Source organism: Saccostrea echinata, unplaced genomic scaffold (assembly GCF_033153115.1).
Source record: "Saccostrea echinata isolate AGI-Se365-2 ecotype Australia unplaced genomic scaffold, CSIRO_AGI_Sech_v1 ptg000054l, whole genome shotgun sequence".
Classification (NCBI taxonomy): domain Eukaryota; kingdom Metazoa; phylum Mollusca; class Bivalvia; order Ostreida; family Ostreidae; genus Saccostrea; species Saccostrea echinata.
Window position 1 is genome coordinate 14040813 of NW_026889803.1, and position 27757 is coordinate 14068569.

The window sequence follows — 27757 nt, forward strand, 5'->3', positions numbered from 1 at the left end:
AATCAAATGACGCTCTGAGGCCTAATTTTCTAGGCATTTGTCCATAACCAAGAATATTTGAAAATCTAGTGACGCTCTGCTCTGTCATTATATATATATATATATATATATATATATATATATATATATATATATATATATATGTGTGTGTGTGTGTGTGTGTGTGTGTGTGTGTGTGTGTGTGTACGTGTACAACCGCAATTCTCACTACACGAGGTTTTACACCTGAAAGTCACTACACTATGTTCTAGCAATGCTAACAAGATAAACAGACCATAACTGTGATTCTATGGGTCTTTGTATATGCAAATGAGGTTCAGAAAGATGAAAATTCAAATAATGAAAAAATGATTTTTCACCTAAAAGTCACTACATTTGGTCACGTGATTTTGCTCAATCACACACCGGAAGTTGACAAGTCACTACATGGCTTTACCAGGACACACACAGGAAACTCAGTACATAAACACTCTTGTAAGATATTATACAAGAAAATCACTACATTCAGTAAATTTTGAATGTGTTTCCCATAAAAACACCAATTTTTCCAAAAAATTGTCGAAAATACATGACAATGTCTGCATGAAATCTGTATGCTATAGAAAAAAAATTGTCAAAGGATATCCGACAAAGTTAAAAGATAAAAAATTGGCTTTCAGCATCTGTATATTGATTAATATAAAGCAAATGAAATGAGAAGAATAAATTAACAGTCATGACAAAGATTTAAAAGTATTAACGGCCAGGCACGTAACATCGTTTTTGAAAGTCGGAGGGGGGGGGGGGGCAGAAAATACAACTTAATACCCGAAAATCTTTGGCAAGCAAGAAAAATAGGTTAACTTCAAAAAGTCGAAAATCCTATTGGTGGGTTGAACTTTTGTGAACCCTCCAAAAAATTTCTTTACAATAAAATGACCGCATTTAAATACATAACAAAAGTGTGTGTAGGGGGGGGGGCTTTTAATGAACACTTTCACAATAAATTAAAAATAAAACTTTTAAGTTTGAAAAAAGGAGGGGCCAAGCTACCCCTCCCCTCTGCTTTTACGTCGCTGACGGCAATGAATTGCCGAGTGTGCGTTGATTCAAGACTTGTTTCGTCAAGAATATTCGTTTTGGGTTTTTTTTTCTGTTGCATTGAGTAAGACAAGTAGAAATTGAAAATCGTTCCCCAATTTTAAATGCAATCATTATGTTTTTTATGATCTTAAAGAGTTTATTTTTTTCTTAACAAGAATTTTATAGGATTACAAATTACTTAACTACTGTTCATGTAATAACATCTCGTTCTTTTTTATGTGGATGACACCACAACCAGCATTCAAAGGAAAATTTACAATAGCAATATAGTATATTCAAAAAAAAAAAGGGGGGGTGGCCTCCGCGTTCTACGGACCTGAAATAAGGGGGAAAATAATGATCCCTCTTACTTATTCTTGCAATTTAATGACTTCAAAAAACTGAAATTACTTTGGTGGGGAAAGTCCACTTCATTGTTTTTCTTATGCATAACATTCTATCATTTCATATTCATCATTTCATTTTCCAATTCAGCATTTAAAAATCCCATTGCTCAGATATGTTGGTCTCTAAAACCATGATTTTTTACGAAATGCAGTTCATACAGCACCCTTTAGTTCTCTTATCCCTTTGCTCAAATGTTTTACAACATTTTGAAAGATCAAACAAAAAAGACGGTTTGTTTGCATGAAACAATTTAATTGCATCAACTATGCAAAAAAAAAAAAAAATACATGAAAAGAATGCTGACATGAAATAAGATACACATGTATAAGCCAAGTGTTAATAGATAATTCTTGCTGTTAATTTTTAAGGTATCCAAAATAAGCTTATTTTCACAGAAGAACAATCAAGGACAATCAGTCAGTATTTGTGCAAAATATAGTGGCATTTTCTTAGTGCATTAAACAACATACAAGTTTCGAAATAAAAAACTCTCTAAGCTTAAAGCTGACAACCAAGCAAGAAATATAAATATCATGCAGTTAATAACTTCCTGTGTTTAAAATGCAACAAAAGGCCCTAGGCTTTGACTATTACCTGAGTATTATGAATTTCTCAGGCTGTGGTCATTTCAAAACCGCCTGGATCTAGAAATCTAGACCCATGTAACAAAAATCGTAAATTTTCACAAGAATTCTATATTTATTATCATATTGATGCAGCTGAACTCCTAGAAGTTCAAAGGTAAAGAGGATAAGGTATACTGGCTAATACTGTATAAAACATTCTAATTTATGACTAACTCTGCCTTTTCATGGGCCTGAAACATGAAGGAGCCTTCAATTAGAGGGCTAAGCATTAATTAAGATTAATTTTAGAGGTCCATGTTTGCTCTGCTACGAATATGGATTATTCTAATGGACTTTTGAGTTTAATTACTATTCATAATCTTCATATTTAATTTTATGCCTGCTAGTTTGCCTGCTAGATGTTCACCAGTGAAGGATTTTTTAAAACTTCAATTTACAGCCCATAGCAAGGGTTTCAAAAGTAGGGGGGACTTCAAAAAATATCTGACAAGCAAAAAAAAAACATTATTTACTGAACCGACCTTATTGCAACAAAGGGGGGGGGGGGGGCAACCAGGATATAAAGGATACTTTACTACAGCAAAATACTATACTCAGAAAAAGTGGGGGGGGGGTGTTCTATGGGCCTGTTGCAGTGTCAATATAAATAGGTAAACCTTGCATGAACAATGGGTCATGAGCGATAAATTTCACAAATTTTGGTTAAAAAATAATTACTTGCTTAAATTATGCAAACAGCTGTCTGCTACATGTCCATGAAAAAAAATTTATAGGATATATTTTTTCAATATTCAGCTCCATCCTGAACCTATATGCAAAAATGAATCTCACAATTTTTTGTACTTAAAGAGCTATGGGCTTATATGATATGCATACCATCAATTGGCCTGCTGGCAAAACTTCTCACAAAAGAGACATGAATGTTTTTTATTATCATAGTTCCCAGACGATGTTTTTGGCCTCTAAAAAACTGGTCTTTCGCTTCTCTGACTGTGGTAAAACTTTGCTGACATCATCATGATCGTCTTCACATTCACTGTCCTTTTCGCTGTCACTTGCAAGTGCAGCTTGTTTCTGCTGCATTTCAGATTTGAGAGGCTTACTGGGCATATCTGAAATTATTATATATGTACATGTATTGACAAAAGGGATTCATCTTTATTTTTATAGAAGAGGCCAATGGGCCACATGGCTCACCCATGTCACAATGGCCCTGCACATTTCCCCCCTACATATTCCTATGTAAAGCTTTGATTGCCTATTATGGCCTCATCTTACCCATTCAAACCTAATGAAGAGGTATGAAAGTTGTTTTTCCATACTTCAATCTGTTAGGCATGATTGAAACACTCTAAGCTCCTTATGGAGATATTTATAATTTATAATGCTGGCTAATGAACATCATGTTAATGTGATGCAAAGGAAAGTAATTTATTTAAAATGAATTTTGTCAATTTATCAGACTGTGATCATGTCTGGAGAAAAAACAACTTATGGAATTAATCCTTAACTGTAATAAAGAAACAGTCATACTTAAAATTCAAGACAGAAATTCTGCCAGAATTTTAATTCACTTTAAACAATCTACATATTGTACAATGTAATACATAACACCTTATACAAGAGGCCCATGGTCCATGACACCTGAGCCCTTTTGCAAGAGAAAAGCAGAAATCAGTTCAGTATTGAAAAGTTTGAGTAATTATACAATTGGTGCCACCCTAGGCCCTGTGGGTGATGATTTGAAGAAACCTGAAACTACTTCTCCCATCCTACCCCTTGATGTTATGATTTGAATAAATTTGAATGTACACTACCTGAAAAATACTCCTGTATTAATATAACAAATCATGGCTTTGTTGTTCTTGAGAAGGCCTTTAAAGACATTTTCTATATAATTCCATGTAAAAGTCTTATGCCCCATTGTGTCCCCACCCTTCTGCCAGGGGACATTACTTGATAAAACTTCAAGCTACTTTACCTGAGTATGCTTCTGTATTAATATGACTTGTCATGGCTTTGCTGTTCTGGAGAATAATTTTTCTGGCCCACTCAGACCTGTTTAACTTTTCTAACTGATGTCAGTATTCTAGAAGTTGTCAGTATTTTGAAGAGTTTGTCAGTAAAAATACAACTCAGCTTATTAGACATTTTTATATGAAGAACCCCTTGTTATACAAATACTAAGCACTAACTACGCATGTCACCGTATGCTGTCTACTGTTGCTTACATATTTTACATTTACCTTAATTATATTGTTTTTAGATCATTTTTGATAAGACCACTTCAATCAACAAGCTTCTTTATCAAACTGATTGGCAAATTTCGGGAACGACTCTGATTTTTTTCCGTCTTTAGGGAAAATTTGTATATTTTCAACGTGAATCTGTAGAGCACATTTTTACTCGAAGATTCATGGGAAATACTAAAAATCTGTACAAGTAAACAACTCTGCCCATTGTTTCTGGAGAAGATTTTTTTAAAGATGCCATCAAATTTACACTTATTTTTGATTATATCCCCTTAAAATAGGGTGATGCCTTTCATGTGAACAAACTTGAATCCCCCACCCAAGAATACTTTGTGGCAAGTTTGGTTGAAATTGACGCAGTGGTTCTTGAGAAGGAGCTGAAAATTTGAAACAACAATGACGCTGGAGATGGACAATGGACAAACTTTGATCAGAAAAGCTTACTTGAGCTTAAGAAAGTTCTGTTTTCAGCTTTATTACCAAGATCATTAATGGTATCTTCATCACAGCTTTTTTCATCGCTTGAAGGATGGTATGATTCATCATCATTACCATCATCATACTCGTCTGCTTCATCACTTAAAAGTGGCCCTGTATCATATCCTATTTAAAATTCTAAAAAAGAAATTATCATTTTAAGACTGTTCATTTTTATGGGGTTAACTTTTAATTTGTAACATCCAAACAACATCATAAATATAGATTACCATTCTCATTGACAACATCATGACTGCTGCTTTCATTTACAAATGATTGGTGTGATTCCTCATCCTGCTCAATTGCAAAAGACTCTGTCAAAACATTCAAATTAGATATTAAATTGGAAAATAACACTTTTCTTAAAAAGTAAGATTCAAATTTATGAATACAATAGGAGTTATCTATTTTTTTTTTGCCTTTACTATGCATGCAAAGAAGAGTCCCATGGGCTACAACATTTCCCATGTAACTTAAAAGAAGCTTTTCTTAATGTTTATAAACGAAGAGTTTTTCTCCTTAATTTTCCCATGCAAAATTGTGAACTCATATTATGACCCTATCCTAACTCTAAAGGGTCTCTGAATCCCCCCCCCCCCCCCTTCTTCCTTCCTCCCTTTGGCCATGATTTGAACAATAAGGAAGCTACAAGAAGGTTTAAAAATACTTTTTGTGGTCCAGTTGTTCTTAAGAGGATTCGTAAAGATTTTAACCAGTACATAAATGTATGTATATATTTCAAGGTAAATCTTTGATCCCCTATTGTGGCCCCATCTACCTCAAAGGCCATTTTTTGAACAATTTAAAATCTTTATTACATCAGGAAGCTTTCACATAAATTTCAGCTCCTGACCAGTAAAGTGAGAATATTATGGGCTTTGAGAAGAAAATACACATTATGGTTTAATTTGACCTCTAAATCTTTTTTCTAGTACCATAATAATGTACGATGCATTTATTAACTTGACAACATACCAATCTTCTCCTGGATTTTGTATGCTGGTGAGCACAGACTGGGCTCACAGTTTCCAGCAAAGTTAACAGCTGTAACTCTAAACTCCCACTCTGAGTCCTAAGGAAGATCGGTGACAGTAAAGAGGGGTCAGTGCAGGGGTACTCATTACACTTACACCACATCTCTGCTCCCTTAAACCTCTCTTCCACAAGGTAGTCTACAAAGATAATCAATATTATCAACTGCTACAGTGTTTATGTGGTTTTGAACAGAGATCAACATTTCCCTTTTTTATTCTACTTTTAAATTAGTACCTGTAATTTTACAGCCACCATTATGTTTAGGTGGTTCCCATTTCAGATAAGTTATAGAATTGTTGACAGCCTCTGGTACACCAGGTGGCAAAACCTTGGCTAAAATAAAAGTTTAAAAATGTGAAAGAAAAAATAATTGAAATTGAAGTACAATATGGTAATTGTTTTTTAAAATGTTATAATTTTTTTCAAATATACTTACTGTATTTGGGCTTGGGAGTTATGGGACCAATCACTAGACTCACTAAAACCTTCAAGATTCTTGGCCCGTATGTGGAAGTTGTATTCCTTGTCCTTTTTTAATCCCTACACTGATGAAAAAATTCTCAAATTCAAGTTTTGCAAACAAAACAAATTTCAAGAATCACTTTTGTAAAACATCTTTTCACAGTTTTCAGCCATAACATACTAATTACATGCAACAAAAGGACATGTAAATCCACTTACTAGTTTATAAGAAAGATACATGTGTCAACAAGTAATCAGTTACTCACCCTCATAAACACACTCATCTACTGGGTAGTCATTAGCCTGCCTCCAGTGGTGGGGTCTTCGTATTCTATGACATATCCTATAATCTTCTTAAAACCATCTGATTCATTTCTTGGTTTGGTCCAAGAGAGAGAGAGGGACAAAATCTTCATCAATGTCGAAAACACTTGGATGTCCAGGAGGATCACAACAAGCTAAGGGAAACATTTAATATTTTCAAAATTTTTCAACCCAGTTCATCATGCAAGCACAAAGACATTCTTTTAATTGTATACACCAATCAATGCTCTAATCTTAACATATCCCTTCGTATTGAAACGAAGTCTTAAAGTTTGGAATTCATTTGATATCTAACAATTCATGTTCAACAGAATTATCACTTCACTTCAGCTTAGCTTCAGGGGAGAGATCAAAATTCATACACATCTACAAAAACTAATCAATCACCTGAAAATGAATTTCTTTGGCTACCACTTAAATATTTAGATGACTTGCAAAATAAAGTGGACAGACAGGACAGTATATATATATAGGTTGAACAAATAGGGATATACTAAAATACTTAACTAAATGTGCATTCTCAACCAAATTTGTGCACAGTGCACTATTTAAAGAATGTCCATACAAAGTAGTCAAAATACCAATCCCAAAGATTTTGAACTTAGCATTTTACAATTTTTTCCTCATAAAAATAGATGAATTCAAAATTTGATGAAAAATATTAATGCTCTCAAACTAGGAATAATTAACATTTTTGGTGGAATGGCTCTGTTCAATGGTACCAGTTATGGAAGAAAAAAAATGCTGCTGTTTGTTCTTTATCACAAAATACATTGTATTTAAAAAAAAGTTCCATTTCTTTTTTATTTTAAACATTTTTTCCTTTATATTCCCACAAAAAACTTTAGTCCACTATGTTGTGCCACTCTACGGGTACCTCTAGGAACCATGATTGGGAAAAAAATTGTACAGCACTTTCTGAGGATAACAGCTAGGACATTAATATCACTAATCAATGTTCTGTTGTGACATACATTCCAATGAAAAACTTCAATCCATCATTGTAGCCCTATCCTACCCCACTGTAGATGCACTTCATTTATTTATTTTTAATTACAAAAAGACAATTGAACAAACTACCATGTTATGACTGCATCTTATTATGACATTTTTTTTATATGTTGATGTAAAAAAAAATACTGATTCCATACTGGTTCCACCTACCCCATTAAGTCAGATTTGAACATGCAAACTTGAATCTATACCATGTCAGGACACTTCCACATAAGTTTCAATGGTTTATAAAAAGGAGATTTTTATATGAATCAAATTTTCACTGTTTCATAGCTATTTCTTCTTGAAAAGTTGGTCACCTTTCATTTAAACAAATTAAAATTGCCAAGTGGTTCTCCAGAAGAAGTAAAATGCTCCTGAGCTTTTGAGCAGATTTTTGTCTTAACCTGTATTTCCACTTTTGCATAATGTTTTAGTTCTTACAATAAATTTGGATTCTACAATACCAATTAAAATATATTCAGTTAAAACTCCATACCAAAAGCATTAAGTGAGGAACTACTGTATGTGTACTTAAAAAAGCAGGCTTCATATTTTAGGGGGCCCTTGGCGCAGACAACAATGCACTAATTCATGAATACCACTAAGAAATCATTTATAAATACAATATACGGTACAGACATTTATAGCGCTAATTCATAATGTCGCCAACACCTCAAAACCCAGTGATTTCGCTAAATTTTGAATACGCCAATTTATGTACACGTACAGTATATTTTGTGGTGGAAGGTTTTTTTTAGAAGAAAATGATCATTTCTTTCTCAATCAAAGTATTTAAAGTATGTTAAGTTTGGATTCCTATTTTTCCATGCAGCGTACACACAGAGTTATTCTGAGCCATGAATTGTTTTATGCTGGTCCTAAATTATATATCAAATAAAATATCATGAATTCTATCATTATATTTGATAAGTATAGCATATATATTGTGAAAATCCAGAAAAAATAGCCGTAATTTAAATTTAATAAGCTTAAAATTAGCACTATTTTGGTAATATCTAAAAATTAACATCACAAACCCCCACTTTTAATTTTCTTTTCTGAATATATAAAATACTTTTAACCATTCTTCTTAAATTCAGTAAAATGTCATTATTATTGCTTGTTAAATTTTTTAATACCAGAAAAATATTTTCTGAGTGCAAAAAGGTCAAATAATTGAACTTGCGAAGTAATTTGAAAATTTTTTGTTGTCACAAATTTTAATACACCTATTCAAGGTGAAATAAGACTGCGTTTGTTCCCATAATTTATTTGAAAAAAATATTGGAGGAAAAACTTTAAAAATTGATTTATGTGTAAGACGTATTTACAGTGCAAAAAAGTCAAACTAAATGCTCTATAGCGCAAAGAGAAGCACAATAACCCCCATTTTTTGTTTTGATTTTTAATTAAGCTAGGTGTGTAGATTCTAAAAATATACTTGATAAAAGATTCTCATTACTTTTGAATTTAAAATTTCAAAATTATGCTTTGTAAAGTAGAAATCTGGTGTCTGATTATAATCAATAACATTGAAACAGAAGCTGATTCCAAACATTGATCGAAAATGAAAATAAACCAATGCAAGGAAACTCACAACATCTGTGTGATAAATGTATACAGACAGGGAAACTCACTACATTTCGGTAAATAATGCACTCTGGCAAGGAAACTCACTACATGTGTGTAAATAATATACTCTGGCAAGGAAACTCACTACATGTGTGTTAATAATGTACTCTGGCATGGAAACTCACTACATGTGTGTAAATAATGTACTCTGGCAAGGAAACTAACTACATGTGTGCAAATATTGTACTCTGGCAAGGAAACTCACTACATGTGTGTGATAATTTTAAACAGACAAGGAAACTCACTACGTGTGTGTAAATAATATACTCTGGCAAGGAAACTCACTACATATGTGTAAATAATGTACTCTGGCAAGGAAACTCACTACATGAGTGTAAATAATTTACCCTGGCAATGAAACTCACTACATGTGTGCAAATAATGCACTTTGGCAAGGAAATTCACTACATCTGTGTAAATAATGTACTCTGGCAAGGAAACTCACTACATGTGTGTGATCATTTTAAACAGACAAGGAAACTCACTACATGTGTGTAAATAATATACTCTGGCAAGGAAACTCACTACATATGTGTAAATAATGTACTCTGGCAAGGAAACTCACTACATGCAGTCTTCGACAAATTCCAGGAGTCTGAAGCCTGGGACCTGGTAAAATTGGAAGCGGGCATGTGGAAATTGCATACTTACAAGCCCGAAGGGCATGTAAATTCTGAGGCCTAAGCCTCCATATTATCAACTTAAATAATACCAATAACATTAAATGTACTTAAAAGTCTGATTTTTCATCTAAAGTGGAGCACCAAATAAAATATTAACGATAGTTTATTCTACCGCAATTTCCAAAGAACTCTTTTGCAAAGGAGACACAAAAAGTATACGCATTGAAAACAATACGTGACTTCCAAGAAACTCTTTTGCAAAGGAGACACAAAAAGTATACAGGTAGAAAACAATATTAATGGCGAGACAATAGATCTATAGAAATGGATTTCAGATCATTTCCTTGGCATGAAAAGGCAGATAAGATTAAAATTACTTGATAAAATTCTGGGCATGTAAATATTTGTTCGGGCTAGCATAATAAGTGGTTAAACCTGCCCGAAGGGCATGTCCTGAAAAAAAGATTTGGTGAAGACTGTACATGTGTGTGTAAATAATATACTCTGGGAAGGAAAATCACTACATGTGCAATTACTGTCCTCTGACACGGAAATTCACTACATCTGCATGATAAATTTTAAAGTTAAAGATAGAAACTCAAAACGTTGACACAAATACTGAGGTATGTGACTAATGCAGAGATTATTAGATACTGTACATGGCATGAAAAAAATTGCTGGCTTCACATCAATGTTGCTATGGAATGAAGGAATCAAAATAATCATCCCAAATTAAACATACATGTATTAGACCATTAGAGAGAATCTAGGTATGTCACTCCAGTTTGTTTACTTTGTACCCCACTGGTTTTTCTGAGTTGAAATCATGTTTTTATTTCAAAATGAAATGCCATTTCACATTCTTTGGACATATAATTCAGTCGGTCTTTAATTTGATGAAGCTTTTAAATTGGATTTGCATCTCATAAGAATACTACAATTTATTCTCAAATACAAATCAATCAGTGTTTTGGAAAATCCTTAACTAGAAAAGCAAAAGGCCACTCAATCTCATTCATAACAGTATGTCACTTCTTTTCATATCCATGCTCAATACATTTCACTCTGATTCTTATTCTTCATAATTTCAATACTTTGCTGATGCTTTATTGTGTTAGCTATGTATACCAGTTCTTCTTACTTTTATACTAATTCCAGTTCTTAACTACTGTAACATTATTTTTAAATTTGCAAATTAAATCTCTGTTACAAATATCAATTTAAATATTTTTGTTGTAGACAACCAAGAATTCAAGTAATGTGAGAAAAACAAAATGCCAGTAATATGTCTTCAATTATGCGATAAAAATGACTCTGGCCATCCGAACCGAGCAGCATCCAATCTTATAATTATGTGTTGATACTTAAGTGTTGTCAAATCGGACAATTTTTAGTAACTTTTCCAATCAAGTAAACGGTTACACTGATGGATTTTTTTTAGATAATATATGTAACGTCATTACAATTTCCATGTTTAACATTTACATACTGGCCAATATCAAATGCAAATGCACTGTAGATGCATTTCATTTATTTATTTTTAATTACAAAAAGACAAAATAAAGCTTCTTAATGAATTTGTTCTTGAATATCCTGTAATAGTTGGCAATTTTTGCGGATGTCCTAAATATAATGTTACTTTAGTTTCGTTTCTGTGTATGTTAATTTCATTTTACATATTTTACACTTTTCAGATTTAAATTCTTTTAAAACATTTCGGAATCTATGCTTTTGATGGCTGTGGAGGCATCTTGTTTAAAATTAATCCTGTACTGCGGACTAGCACAGTATAAGTGAGTTAATTATAATTAACCCAGGTTTTCTACATTGTATACCGCTTGGCAATCAAAGCCATCAATTAGATAAACTGTGAAAACAGTGTTATCAAAACAAATCGGTCATGTTTGTCAAACGCTAGATCAAGTCTAACGTTAAATAACGGTAAATAAAACGGTAGAGGTGTACATTCATTTCTGAACAAAATAACATTTCTTTTCTACTTTTGTCTATATATCCGAGTAACTGAGTAGCAGTTTTACTATCTGATACTCGCATTGTTCGCCGATTAACCGGTTAACCAGGTACTCGTTGACAACACTAGTAGATATGGTTAAAATGGCATCACACAAAATAAAGATAAATTAATTATTCAAACAACAGGGAATAATACAGTAAAACATGCTTACAATAGCAAAGAGCCGGGGACCAAAATATTTAATTCATTATAAACATAAACTTTCCATTTACAACACTTTTAAATCTCTGGGGAAGGAAATCACTTCAATGTAAGCATATTAATTCATTTTAAGCATGTTTGCTATAACAATGTTCTGGCTGATTGATTTGAAAATTTTATAAATGGTTCTTCAATGATGTGCACAATTTAGGAGACACTGCAACAAGTGGAAGCTAGACCACTGCTCCTTGATGAAAATATATCCTTGTTCATAACCTTATTATAAATCTAGCTTAATAGTCAGACCGGGTGAAGCCTATCTTTATGAAGTATTGATACTGATGGTGGCATTACATAAAAATCAAAGTACTGAAAGTACTCATGGGAGTTGAACATTGTAATGTGAAAGATTTAACAGGAAGTAAAGGAGCTATAATATCGGAACATTTTTTCATGCTTTAGATACAAGTCAACTATTGCAGATTTGATAGAGATACAACATCAAACATAAGAAATAATTTCAAAAACATTTGAATAACGAAGATCATGGGCCACAATACTCACCTGAGTAACTTTAATGACTTTAACCGTGTTGTTCTTATTCAGATTTTCAAAAACTTTTACCACTTAATATTCCCATGCAGGGACGTAGCATCGTTTTTGAAAGGGGGGGGGGTGGGCTCGAAAATTCTATTTTTTGGGTGTGGGGATAGGTTTCAAACTTCTTTCAGTATCAAATTTTACTCATACACTACTACATCACCCCTATTTGAATATTCTGCAACAAACAGTAGGGGGACGGACTTTCAATGAACATTTACAATATTAATTTTTTTATAAATTTCATGTTTGGAAAAAAAGGGGGCAGACCCCTCCCCCCTCCCCTATGCTACGTGCCTGTCATGAAAAAAAAAATGTGTCAGCATAAATCAATATGGCGATATCAAACTCTGAGGGGTCTCTAAATCTACACAATATTAATAACATTGTTTTGCAATTATGAAGATTTTTTCCTGTACACATACATTCAACTTAAATCCCAATTTATTTAATTCATTAAATATACCAAATTAATTTTTAGCCAATTCTCACATAGAATCCATATAATATAAGAGTGCAGAACATTAACTGGCGAAATTAGAAATATGCAGCTTACGTCATTTAAATTTCCATCTGTTACAATCAGAATGTTTAATGAGAGACAATGAAATGGGCGGGTACAATTCAACACGGACGTCCGAGAAAACACTGGATTGAAATTCTAGTTTGAAATTCATTTTCAATCCACCTGAGCTGTTTTCAAACCTAAAGTGTGAATGTATGATCCGAAAGACAAATAATTTCAATTCCCAAATACATGTTGTTTGACATTCATATTTATATGAGTACTTTAGCATATACTTTTAAGGATACGTAAAAGTAAAAGAAGACAGAGATTACTTTTTCAGGGGACGACCATTTTACTCTAGAAGGGGAGGGGGGCTCAAAAATTGTCGAGTCAGATCATGTCTCCACATGATAGAAGATATTTATTTCTAGGATGACAAAGCTTTTTTTTTTAGTTTTGTCTTCACTGAAAACTGTTTGACAAACAAAAGCAGGGAGGGGATGTCAATTTAAAAGAAAATTTTCATATTTATTCCAAGATCGTCAGCCCCCTCCCTCCCAGCACACACATTCACATACCAAACAGAAATCAAATATTTGTCCCTTTATATTTCTTTAAATACACTGGACAGAAAATTCTGATTTATATAAATTTCAAACTATTCCAAAATTGAAATTATTTGTCTTCTTGGTCAATCAGTAACACCGTACGTTCTTGCGTAGCTGAGGTGGATTGAAAATGAATTTCAAACTAGAATTTCAATCCAATGTTTTCTCGGACGTCCGTGTCAAATTGTACCCACCCATTTTATTGTTTATCGTTTAACATTTTGACGGTAACAGATGGAGATGACGTAAGTTGCATATTTCCAATTTTGCCAGTTAATGTTCCGCGGTCTTAATTTGTTAAGCAAACTGAATCAACACAACTTTGAATGGTTTGCATTCTAATGGTTCTATTGCAGCAAAGTTTTCTCAAAACAAACGTAACTTTTTTAAATCATTTGGAAGTAGTATATGAATCTGTAAAATATTAATGGACATGCTGATACAGCTCATCCCAATTTCTGAAAATAAAATCTTTATCTTCTGGGCTCCTTTCTTTACTTTTTCGGACATTGATAATCTATTTAAAATACCTATGAAAGCATTTGAAGCACAAAGCCCTCCCTACTCTCTTCTAATATATACAAGATCCTTGGTGCCAACAACCAACTGGCACTTTATTTTCAATGTTACCATCACCAGACACTAAATCGTCATTTTTTTCTTCCTCTGATTGGAACAAGAAGTTGATATTATCTTTTGGGTATAACTGGTTCTTTTCGGACACAATAATTAATTTTTATAGAATTTTTGTATTTACTTTTTCTATCAAAATGTTTTTATCTTTATAACTCAATCATTATGTATTTTTTTTAAATCCCATAATTTTTAATTTCATGTCAAGAAATTTCTATACAGAAGTAAGTATCTCTGAATACTTTGCCTTTTGTTTGCTTGTTTTACATCTCTTCGAGAATTTTTACTCATGAAGAGACACTACCACTTGCCAATGGAGGCTAGGGCTGCAAATTTTTACCTATACAGGACACTTAGTACCATTGAGCAGTGAGGGATTTTTTGGGAGGTGCCAGCACCTACTGCGAAATGGGATCTCGGTTTATACGGTCTAATCCGAAGGGTCCGTTTCTAAATGCATACCGCAGTTGGATTCGAACCCACGACGTAATGATTAACACCTTACTTTGAATCTCTAGAGCAAACGAAGTTGAACAACTGTGCAACGCGAGTGACATTTACTATTTGTGATTTTGGTTTGATACAAATTTCAATGTAATTGAATTTCAGGTATACTATATACATGTAGCTGAGCTGGACAAGTTTTTCAAACTTTCAATGAATTAAAACGATCGACTTGAATCTGTTTTGATTTTTTTAATTAAAAATCAGACGTAGTTTAACGAGCTACTGCAAGAAATAAAACTGTTGTAATTATGAGGATCGATCTTTCTCGCATATCGATCACTGGTCTTAATAAGCCATTGTATCCGCACACGCATGCATTCATTCATTTTAATTGTTTTTATTAATAAAATCAAATGAAACATTTTTTCAATGATGACGTACTACTGCAATACACTTTTATATGCAGACATGTTGAAATGCATTAATTAATGTAACACATCATTTTTCAAGTCCAGTACTAGTGTTGTACACGTGACCCACTGAATGCCGATAAATTCATGAAATTGAGGATTAAAAATTAATGTCATCTGAAATTGTCACACATTTACTTCTTTCTTTATAAGTAATTCTTATCTGCAGAGTTATCAAAAACACTCAGTCTTGTCGGCAAGGTCGATAAGGAATTTTCTGGACCGATAACGTACAAGAAAACAGTGGTCCAAACGACCGTTTAAAACATTGAACGTGATGCAAATTCTGAAACGCTGTGCCTAGGTAAGGACCACAAAACACCGAAATCGTCCGTATGGTGACGATTGTCGATCAAAATTGTTAAAGCATGTCTCTGATTAGAGACTCTGTATCATAAGATAGGACTTTTTGTGAGATCGAATATCATAAAACTTAAAAGGCATCTTATTTTAGTGCTATTATTTTTTTCCCTTTATCAGCGATTCAGCGTACAAAATAAGATGCATGTATCTGGTCTGACAAAACTTTGTCCAGTCAAACAGATCATTTGACTTTGTCAGACCAAATGTCTGACAGTGATTCAAAAATTTTGACAACTCTGCTCCGAAAATCACTGCACAGTAAATTCATTTACAGTTGTATAGACTTTACATTTGTATCTGTCCTAATATACTTAGAAGCATAGGTGAAATATTTGCAAGATTTTGCCATGGTTTATTTCCTTCATCACATGACTATTAATTGTTTGGAACTTTGAAAAATAACAATAAAAAAAGTTTCAGCTTGTTAGATGATCTAACGTAAACGGTTATAATTTGTTGTTTTTCCCACTTAAAATTTACATACGTACATGTAGTTCGAATGTCAGACCTGGCTGTTCCGACTTATTTTATCAAGAATTTCATATGTGAAATGCTTATAAATTTTATGCCACATGAAAACAACTTGAAAACTCAAAAAGCTTAATCTAGTAATTTATCTTAAAGTTTTATCTTTCTGTGTACGTTAATCACCTTCTCTTCGATTTTCTTCCTCTTCGATGTTAAACGTGTTAGGATTCAATATTAAACGAACAATTGTTCAATTATAGCCAAATCAATGTAATTTGTTTATTCTTTTGATGTTTATTGTATTACCAAATAAATATTGTTGAAAACTTCGAATATTTATGGCTAAAAAAAAGGTATAACTTTGATTGTGAAATAATTTTTACCACGCGTCAGTCAATGCAAAGAGGTTTCGCGCAGTCATATAGTCACATGTGCAGAGTTGTCGTTAATTTCCCTCTCATTGTTTATAGGTGCCGCTGTTTGTGCTGCAAAGGAGGTTTGTGACGACAATTTTCAACATTTTTTTTTAGTTCTGTATAAATCAATTTTAATTTAATCAAAATATAGTATTCAAATTAAGTTAAATGAAATTCAATTGTATTTAGTTTCATATCATTTATCAAAATTAGATAAATTCAGAAAATTGAAATGGACTATTTTATGGCGGACGTTTATGCAAGTTTACATTGAATATCACAGGAGTAAATTGGTCGACACAGAAGCCCCACGGAAGGCCACTATATAATCAATACAAATTACTGCGCTTAGAAAGCCCGTGATGACCAGGGAGATTGAACATAGTTCAACTCCCAAAAATAGTTTGTGTCCAAAAACATGTGAATAAACATGATAAATATTAAATCCCTCTTTATGACATTATCATGAAATTAGCTTAACAGCAGACTGGGTAGTGCAGCTTGTATAATTATATTTATATATATTACCTGAATTAATCTCATCATCATCATCACTGTCAAATGAATTTCCCATGGAATTCCTGACTAAAAGGGTCCGATTCCACTTCCACATCTGAGCTAGCCGTTTGGATGTCTAAAACATCAAAGCATTTAGATTCAACATCACCTTTTAAAAATTAAAACTGTCTTCAAACAAGAGGCCCATGGGCCACGATGCTCACTTTAGTCAAATAGGTTCAATAAAAGACTTACTTATAGACACAAAATATTACAAAAAAATTTATCAATTCAGATTCTGAGATCTTATTTTCCAGGTATAAGTCTTCTGTTAAATGTGTCTTTGTGTGACATCATATTGTAACTAGGGGATTACTCTAGAATCAGTCCCAGTATTTCCAATTTGTTTAAACATCATTTATGTTAAAAATTATACAAAAAATATTTTTTGGAAAAAATATACAAACTTAAATTTAAATACAGATCAATCTGGATTTTAACTTTTTTGCACAAAACTATAAATTAAGAGCATATAAAATTATAATCATGTAATGAAAAAATATGAAATTCAAGCAATATTATTCTTTCTACATCCATCCACTTTACAAAACAAAACCACAGATGTTGAGAGTAAATTAATAATATAAACTTACTTTTATAGTCTGATATAAATTTGATCTCAAAACCTTTTTGGTCAAAGCCAGCCTGGCAGTAAAAATCTGCTTCTGATGAAGGTGACATTCGTCTTCTCTGAAAACAGATGTGATCAGGGAATACATAAGCTTTAATTCATAACATACTATATAAATGGTGCCTGTTTTGGAGGATAACAAATGAAATTGACACCCTTTTGAAAACCATTGTTAACCTTTTGTTTTTTCATTGAAATGATCCCTCCTGAAATATTTTATCGACCAAATATTAGAAGATTTTTTTTAAATTTTAATCAATTCTTTGCCTGTAATTAAATGACCACCAAAACTTGTGTTCGATCTAAGGGAAAACAAGTTTCTTGGTTGACTAGTGATACTTTTTACAAACAAGAGGCCCATGGGCCACATCGCTCACCTGAGCACATTGGCAAGGCAAAAGCACAAATCAGTTCAGTATTGAAAAGATTACTGGGGGGGGGGGGGGGGAGGAGGGGGGGCTTGAATTTTAAACTACCTGATGATGCTTCCATGTCAATATATAATTTGTTTTAACAAATGGCTTTGTTGTACTTGAGAAGATTTTTAAAAAAAATTCCCATATATTCCTCTGTAAAAATTTGATCCCCCATTGTGGCTCCTCCCTATCCCAGGGGTCATCATTTGAACAAACTTGACTCTACACTACCTGAGGATGCTTCCATATCAATATGACTAAACATAGCTTTTCTGTTCTTGAGAAGAAATTTTTTTCTATATGTTCCTATGTAAAACTTTCCATCCCCTTATTGGGCCCCACCCTACCCTCGGGGGTCATCACTTGAACAAAATTGAATTTACACTACCTGAGGATGCTTCCATATCAAAATGACTAAACATGATTTTCAGTTCTTGAGAAGAAGATATTTTCCTATATGTTCCTATGTAAAATTTTCGATCCCCAATTATGGTCCATCCCTATCCCCTGGGGTCATCATTTTAACAATCTTGAATCTACACTACCTGAGGATGCTTCCATATCAAAATGACTAATCATGGCTTTGCAGTTCTTCATCAGAACATATCTTCCTATATATTTCTATGTAAAACTTTGATCCTCCATTGTGGCCCCGCCCTACCCCCGGGGGTCATGATTTGAACAAACTTGAATCTACACTACCTGAGGATGCTTCCATATGACTCATCATGGCTTTGCTGTTCTTGAGAAGAAGATTTTTAAAGATTTTTCCTATATATTTCTATGTAAAACTTTGATCCTCCACTGTGGCCCCGCCCTACCCCCGGGGGTCATGATTTGAACAAACTTGAATCTACACTACCTGAGGATGCTTTCATATAAATATGACCAATTAAGGCTTTGCTGTTATTGAGAAGAAGATTTTTAAAGATTTTTCCTATATATTTCTATGTAAAACTTTGATCCTCCATTGTGGCCCCGCCCTACCCCCGGGGGGTCATGATTTGAACAAACTTGAATCTACACTACCTGAGGATGCTTTCATATAAATATGACCAATTAGGGCTTTGCTGTTCTTGAGAAGAAGATTTTTAAAGATTTTTCCTATATATTTCTATGTAAAACTTTGATCCTCCATTGTGGCCCCACCCTACCCCCAGGGGTCATGATTTGGACAAACTTGAATCTACACTACCTGAGGATGCTTCCATATAAATATGACCAATTGAGGCTTTGCTGTTCTTGAGAAGAAGATTTTTAAAGATTTTTCCTATATATTTCTATGTAAAACTTTGATCCTCCATTGTGGCCCCGCCCTACCCCCGGGGGTCTTGATTTGAACAAATTTGAATCTACACTACCTGAGGATGCTGCAATATAGATATGACTCATCATGGCTTTGCTGTTCTTGAGAAGAAGATTTTTAAAGGTTTTTCCTATATATTTCTATGTAAAAATTTGATCCTCCACTGTGGCCCCGCCCTACCCCCGGGGGTCATGATTTGAACAAACTTGAATCTACACTACCTGAGGATGCTTCCACATGAGTTTCATCTTCCCTGGCTTTGTGGTTCTTGAGAAGAAGATTTTTAAAAGATGCTACTAATTTTTCACTAATTCTTCATTATCTCCCCTTGAAAGAGGGCATGGCCCTTCATTTGAACAAACTTGAATCCCCTTCACATAAGGATACTTTGTGGCAAGTTTGGTTGAAATTGGCCCAGTGGTTCTTGAGAAGAAGTCGAAAATGTGAAAAGTTTACAGACGGACGGACGGACAGACAGACAGACGGACTACAGACAAAATGTGATCAGAAAAGCTCACTTGAGCCTTCGGCTCAGGTGAGCTAAAAAGTTAACTGTTTATTGAGTTTTTTTATCAACATATAAACATAGGTAATCAAAGATTACAAAGCTCAATGAATGGTACATGTGTATCTATAAGTAAGGTAAATCTTGTACCAATATTGTGTGAGATCAATCATCAAATGAATGCAAGTTTGGTTAAAGTAGGACTTATAGTTGCATGGGAATAGACCTGCTCCAAAAACTTTAAACTCAAACTGTTTACTCATAAAGAAAATGTAGGTCAGTTCCAGCATCCATAGCATGTCTGGTAGTGTCCATCCCTAGTTTCATCATCCAGGCAAGTTTAGTCATAACATGTCATATAGTGATAGAGCTACTCCAAAGACATTACTCTGGTCACATATCTGAAAAATGTAGGTCAGATTCAGCATCAAAAGCAAGTCTTCTTGTGTCCATCTTTAGATACATCATTCCATGCTAGTTTGGTTCTGGTAAGGCTAATAATTACTCATCTGGAAAATAAAGGTTAGATCCAGCATCCAAAGCAAGTCTGGTAGTGTCTATCCCTAGGTGCATCCTCCATGCAACTTTGGTCCAGGTAGGGCTTAGTTACTTGGAAATGCATTGACTTGCTCCAAAAACTTTAACCTGGTCACTCATCTAGAAAAATTTAGGTCAGATCCAGTATCTGAAGCAAGTCTAGTATTGTCCATCCCTAGATGCATCATCCATGTAAGTTGGGTCCAGGTACAGCTTATAGTTACTTGGGAATGGACTTGCTCCTAAAACTTTAATCGGGATGCCGACACAAACGAAAATCAATAATTATGATTTGCCATCTAAATCACATGTTCTATTTCAAGTGTGATTTACAACATTTTCATAATTTTATTCGGTAAACAAATAAAAAAATTTACAAATTCATTTTTAATGGACCCAAATTATAGCTTGTATAGCCACTGTATTAGTGTAAAACGTGCACTGCGCCATTTGGCTGGCCCCACAAAATGCAAGAAAGCCTGATTTCCTAGTTTGTAAGTTCATTGCAGTCTGCACTCTTGCTATTCGTCATCGAAATTAAATGATATCCATGATGTATCATATAACAAGAGGCCCAAGGGCCTTAACGGTCACGTGAGTATAAAACAACAATCCATAGAGGATCCATAGAGTATAAAATAAACTGATAGAAGAACCTTAATTTGTTGCCCAAAAGCAAGAAAAATAGGATGATCATGATCATCGAAATAATTAGTCTAATATACAGTAACAACTCATAAATTAAGTTCTAATCTGTCCCCCATTTAGATTTTTTTTCCGCTAAGTTTCATTTTCTAATATGGCCCCACCCTACCCCCGAGGGTCATAATTTGACTAATCTTGAATCTACACTACTGTAAAACACTTTTTATTCACAAGAACTTTATTTTTGCGTAATTACGTGAGACAGTGTGCTCGTGAAAATTTCATTCTCGCTTATAAAAGTATTCCTAAAGATTATATACAGCAAACACATTTCGTGAATATTCTGTCTCGCTAATAAGGAGTCAGTGACTATCTCGCGAAAATGAAGTGTCCCGAAAATTTAGTGATCTACAGCACCTGAAGATGTTTCTGTATTAAAATGACTAATCATGGCTTTGTTGTTCTTGAGAAGAAAATTTTTAAATGGTCTTTCCTATATATTCCTAAATAAAACTTTGATCACCTGTTGTGTCCCCTCCCTACCCCAGGGGGTCATGATTTGAACAAATTTGAATTTACATTACCCAAGGATGCTTCCATATAAATAAGACAAATCGTTGCTTTGCTATTCTTGAGAAGAAGATTGTTACAGATTTTTCCTATTTATTCATATGTAAATCTTTGATCATAAATTGTGGCCCCACTCTATATTACCTGAGGATGCTTCCATGTAAATATAATCAATCATGGCTTTGCTGTTCTTGAGAAAATAATTTTTTCAAGATTTTTCCTACGTATTCCAATGTAAAAATTTCATTGTTCATTATGGCCCCACCCTCCCCTGGGATCATGATTTTAAGAAATTTGAATCTACACTACCTGAATTTGTTTCTACATCAGTTTCATCTTTCTTGGCCCAGTGGTTCTGGAGAAGATTTTTCCAATGTATTCCCATGTAAAACTTTGATCTCCCATTGTGACCCGCCCTGCCCCGGGCAGGGGTGTGCAATTACCATCACCCAACGCCCAGGGCTACCAATTTTAGAGGTTGGGCTATCATAAATCTATACTGCATTAGCCTGTCGGGCTAGTAAATCTGAAATGAAAGTATACATATATTTACATCGACTGAATTGATGTACGAATTAACTTTGTTGTAAAATCATAATCTTTAAATCTTTTCAACATATATGTATTGTGTGTTGCTATCGCCAGTCGTTTCAGTGACAATTATATTCGATAAAAATAGGGAGAAGTACCTGACAATAACATAGCGCAAACCATTATTTGTTTTATTTATTTCAACTTAAATTTTTTTTTTTTTACCTTTTTGTTATACTTATACAAGTATTGTTTTCGGTAGTTAATGGGCTAGTGATGATTGTCAACCTCGAGCTAGTAACTTTGTTACTTCCACTAGCCCAGGCAAGTAACTAATTTTTGTAATTGCACACCCCTGCCCAGGGGTCATGATTTGAACAAACTTGAATCTACACTACCTGAGGATGTTTCCACATAAGTTTTATCTTTCTTGGCCCAGTGGTTCTGGAGAAGAAGATTTTTAAAGATTTTTCCTATGTATTCCTATAATGTAAAACTTTGATCGTCCATTGTGGCCCCACCCTACCCCTGGGGGTTATGATTTTAACAAACTTGAGTCTAAACTACCTGAGGATGTTTCCACATAAGTTTCATCTTACCTGGTCCAGTGGTTCTTGAGAAGAGGATTTTTAAAAGACGCCATTAATTTTTCACTAATTCTTAGTTATCTCCCCTTGGAAGATGGTGTGGCCCTTCATTTGAACAAACTTGAATTACCTTTACCCAAGGATACTTTGTGGCAAGTTTGGTTGAAATTGGCCCCGTGGTTCTTGAGAAGAAGTTGAAAATGTAAAAAGTTTACGCAAGACGCACACCCGCACGACAACGGATGAAAACAGATACATGTAGGTCACCTGAGTCACTCAGGTGACCTAATAAAATCAGAGCCACCAATCAACATATTGACATCCACTGGCAAAGCAACAAACTTTTCCTCTGATGTGGTTCCTAACTCCAAAATATCAAGTCATTTTGCATGGCTGCACCACAGATTTATGAAATTGATGTGCATGGAAAATATTACCTTAGGCCATTCCAAGTTTTTTCTATGTTTAGCGTCCACCAATCTTTCAAATACCTCCCTACCTATTCGCAAAAAACACACAAACCAAAAAGTAAAACACAAGTCATTATAGTCATAAAAATGATGTCATTCAAAGGATATGATTCCATTAATCTATTTTTCTCATAGAAATATTTATTCTTCAGCAAAATCAAGGTATTAAATGCTTAAAATATTCCAAATATGGCATATTGTAGACAAATACTTAGAGAAATTGACAGAATTCAGTGATTTCGACCAGAATAAACAATTTCAGGACTCCTGATTTTGTTCGTTTGTTTTTTTTTTTTGATAAGGGATGTCGAAAAACCAAGGCACATGCGGACGCTAAACATAGAAAAAACTTGGAATGGCCTTACATGTACAATATAATACCATACTAATAAATTCTAATTAATTATCTAGGCTCACTCTTTGATCTCTAAAAGTTGGCATTAAAAAATGATTTTGGTTTAAATATATTTTATTCTAAATACTTGCTGTAATAGATGACAAATCTCCATGAAGTTCTAAAAACAGAAAATTAATTTCCACATATCTGTTATCAAGGTGGCAGGGGATAATTTTTCTTTTCAATGCCAAACATGTGCCGAGGGGGTAGGCATATGCATGAGGTCAATAAAAACAGATACTTTGGGGCAGTTTCTTGGGTGCTAATTAATTGCACTTCATATATCTAAAACTCAAAAAATGTGTCAACATATAACATGTAACCTACATATTAAAGTGCACATGTACTGAAAATGCACTTGGAGGTCTCCAAAGATTTTGGCTTGTTTTTCCAAGATTTGGGCCACTGTCGCACCTATACAGCCCATCCCATTCCCGATCGAGCAGGATAAAACACCCAGTATTCTGTAGAACAATGCATGCCCTAATGAAAATTCACCAATTGATCTGGGGCCATTCACCTTCCCTCTGAGATGCACACCACTGCTTTTCAGCTGAATTTCCTCTGCGACTGACCAAATGTCTTGGTTACGCATTTACAACTCTATATATGCTAAGCATCACAGTGACACCTACATGATGCACATCATTTTTCTCAGCAAGCTCTGCTACACTGCACATGTACATGTATCCCATAATTATTCTATTCATTTTTCTACATAAAATATCACAACAATCATGGGATACCTCAGTTTTTATAGAAATTTGACAGCTCGTACTATAGTATGAAACTATCCCCTGCCATCCAATGTCATATGGCCATAGTCAAGTCGTACCCAAGGCAATTCCAATCTTAACATGTTAACATACAAACATATATGGTTTTGAGTTGACACGGATAAATGCTGTTTTTATTCTCACGGATCAAAATGTTCCTTGATAAAATGGTTTGCTAAACGGATAAAAGTTATGTAATTGATCCTAAAAGTTTCCTTTTATTATATTTTGCTAGTTGTAAAGGGGTATATAATAAATTTATCATTATAACAGTAACTTGATCCTGAGACCCGTATCACGTCTCGTTGACAGGCACGGATCATCAGATCAAACTCGACACTTCGCGTCTCATTTGATCTGAAGATCCGTGCATGTCAACTTGACATGATACGGCTCTTCGGATCAAGTTACTATTATAATTATATGTATATATATACTGACCTCTGTTCTTCTTTCAGAAAATTTCATAGGCTCAATTTCATTGAGTCAATAATTTGGAATATCCCATAATTAGCTCTCAATTTGAATCACTTAAACATGTTAAATCAACACATGCCCCTGATCGGCCGAGAATTGCAAAATTTGGTGGTAATTTGCTTTCCATTTAGATTATTTTACAACGTATTCTTTAAAATTTATTAAATATCCATTCCAATAAACAAAAAGAACAGATTACATTTATCAGAAAACAAATTTTTTACTGAGAATAAACATAGTTTGAAAAACTTGTAGTGTTGTGTGTGACGTTTTGGGCGAGTAAACATGGTACTGAAGGAGATGCCTATCCCGTTAGTATATAGATCCCTGACTTAATGCATAGAATAATGAATATACGTTAAAAAAGTGTGCTATAAAATTTGCATTGTCTGTTTATGATATGGAATACAACAGATCTAGGGCCTATAAGTCAAAAAATTTATTTGTTTATTCATTTGAAAATTTTGTTACAATTCAATTCCAGGAAATGCAGACTTGGCTCTTCTTTATAGTAAAATTCTGCGCCAGATTTTCATTTTGCTCAGTAAAAGTTACCTTCAATTATAATGCCCTGTTCACACGGAGAGTTTAATTCGAATAAAACATAAGTTACTGCGAATTAAATTTGGACCGCGTTCACACAGGGAATTTAATGCGAATTAGTTTAATTCAAATTAATTAACTGCACATTAAATTACTTCGCATTAGCTCCGTATGAACGCTAAGCGAAGCTAATTCCAATTAAATTTTGACGCATGCGTAATGGCACAATTAAGTCACATGCCACATGTCTGTGGACAGATATGGATACTTATGCTATTTTTTAGTGGAAAACAAAGAAAAATTACGTTAATCACTGAAATGTGCATAGACACTATGACAGAATGTAATATGGGTTTGCTGCGCATAAGGTGATGTGATTTGAAAATGACGTCATAATAGCCTTACTGAATAGCCTTACTGTAGAAATAAAATTTTAATTCCCATTAGTTTACTTCGCATTAGCTGTCGTGTGAACACAATTTAATTCGCATTATTTTAATTCACATTATTTACTTCGCATTAATTTACTGTGAATTAAACTCTCCGTGTGAACAGGGCATAACAATTTAATGCATGTTACTGTCAATCAAAAATTGTTTTAATCAGTAAATCATTATGCAAAAACTTCAGAAGTCAGCATAAACAACTTCACTAGCGAATCAAGATCCCATTCAAAAAATATTGGTAATGTAATGCAATATCATGCACTCAAGTGTATAATATATAATTTTCTTATCGGTAAAATAAAACAATTGATACCCCATATGAGTTCCACATGATGAAAAGAAGGACCCTTGACATGACCGACTTGCTAACCAGACCTGACCTCGGCCACTATGTGGCCTTGGTCAGGTTAATTAGAATAATCTAACTGTGTCTTGGGACAGGCCCTCACTACAGTTAGAATGCCTCCCCTATACCAGTAATATAGCAGAAAATTGCAGAATCGCTCCGAAATGATTTTGGAGAAAATTAATGAAGTTGCATTGAAAATAACAGTCAAATTAATCATAACAAACCTTTTTGAGACTGTAAATACCTTTCATCTAAAAATTTAATCCATATAATGGAAGAATTCAACACTTTTTCACCAACATTTTTTACTCGTTTCAAATTTACACACCATGTTGACATTCAGAACTCTCAGGATTTTTCATAGTAAATGCACTAAGTTAGAGTTATCTCCCGTATTTTCTTTGCTACATAGACAATACACGGAATGCATTCTATCATTAAACAGGGTCCGTAGGACATTTATCATTTTAACGATAGAACATTCTATGTATGGTCAGGTCAGTTCACCTCGTAGACCAAGTCTTGGGTCCGTATTTCACCATGTTGACCTCAAAAGGGGTAATAAGTTGTTAATATTGTTAAGTTACGAGTTGTCATCAATTTATATAGGGGAGTCAGCTTGTAACAATTCTCCTGGTTACGAATTTTGTCGTTTCATTAATATGAGTTGACCTATTGGGTTTGATCTGATCTACTCAACATGCTAGAGGTTCACGGCGATATACTTTTGACTTGGCGCTCCGAGGTATATAAGGAGCGTAGGGACGTTTAACCGAGGCTCTTACTTGTAGGAGAAGATCTGACCTAGATACGATCATACGAGTTGACCAAAAACCCTTAAACAGACACTGTAACTTTTCTGTGTTTCCCAATCCCAAACAAGGATAGACTGTAATGCAGGCCCAACTGTGTTCATTGTACATGTATAAAAAATGAACAAAACGGGCACTATAAAGATTATCGTTCCGAAAAATTGACACATACAGCTGACCTAGTTCGAATTTTCTCAACTAAGTGACAACTTTCCAAAGTTCACAGTACTACATACGATGAACTTCAAGCATCTTCTAAATTTCCATCTTCAAAAAGTAACAAGAGAAGATTTTTATACTTTAAAGCTTACAAATACTTACAAAACTGTCTTTCATACGCAATGCAGTCCCGGTGATCAGTTCATGTTCATGTTGCATGTTGTAGGGTGTTACCTTCGCTTAACTGGTTCTTGTGAACTTCCGGTAACCAGCACATTTCTGAAAAATGAAAATCTTGTAATATGCAGGCAATATTTATGACTTTTAGAGTGGGACAGTTGCAAAGTATGATGGCAAAGGTACTTATTTTGGCCATTTTAGGGTGGGACAAGTCATTTTAACAACAAAAGACCCTACATACATAATCTATATAACTCAGTAACTGTAGGGCAGTGGCGGATCCAGAAGGGTGTCTAAAGATTAAGGGCCTGGACA

At 34.0% G+C, this 27757-nt stretch overlaps 3 protein-coding genes across 7 annotated transcripts in view; all 3 read right to left on the reverse strand.

Moving 5' to 3' along the window:
* LOC133204636 (helicase with zinc finger domain 2-like) overlaps positions 1-27757 on the reverse strand; it is a 118335-nt gene that overhangs the window by 35571 nt on the left and 55007 nt on the right. The window lies entirely within an intron of this gene.
* Positions 1764-6555, reverse strand: LOC133171867 (titin-like). Its single transcript, XM_061306658.1, has 7 exons — positions 6550-6555; positions 6258-6306; positions 6056-6154; positions 5762-5958; positions 5017-5080; positions 4790-4924; positions 1764-3169 (listed from the first exon to the last, which is right to left on the reverse strand). Exons 1-6 carry the CDS (start codon positions 6553-6555, stop codon positions 4917-4919), a joined length of 423 nt encoding a protein of 140 aa, XP_061162642.1. The 3' UTR covers positions 1764-3169; positions 4790-4916.
* Positions 6287-27726, reverse strand: LOC133205550 (uncharacterized). Of its 5 annotated transcripts, none has more exons than XM_061341386.1 (6): positions 27425-27726; positions 23271-23332; positions 17699-17795; positions 17076-17181; positions 6550-6741; positions 6287-6366 (listed from the first exon to the last, which is right to left on the reverse strand). In XM_061341386.1, exons 1-5 carry the CDS (start codon positions 27479-27481, stop codon positions 6653-6655), a joined length of 411 nt encoding a protein of 136 aa, XP_061197370.1. In that variant the 5' UTR covers positions 27482-27726; the 3' UTR covers positions 6287-6366; positions 6550-6652. The 5 variants fall into 5 exon arrangements, 4 of the variants coding, with proteins under 4 accessions (XP_061197370.1, XP_061197372.1, XP_061197371.1 ...); XM_061341387.1 differs by having other exon boundaries at positions 6291-6361; XR_009723624.1 differs by lacking the exon at positions 23271-23332.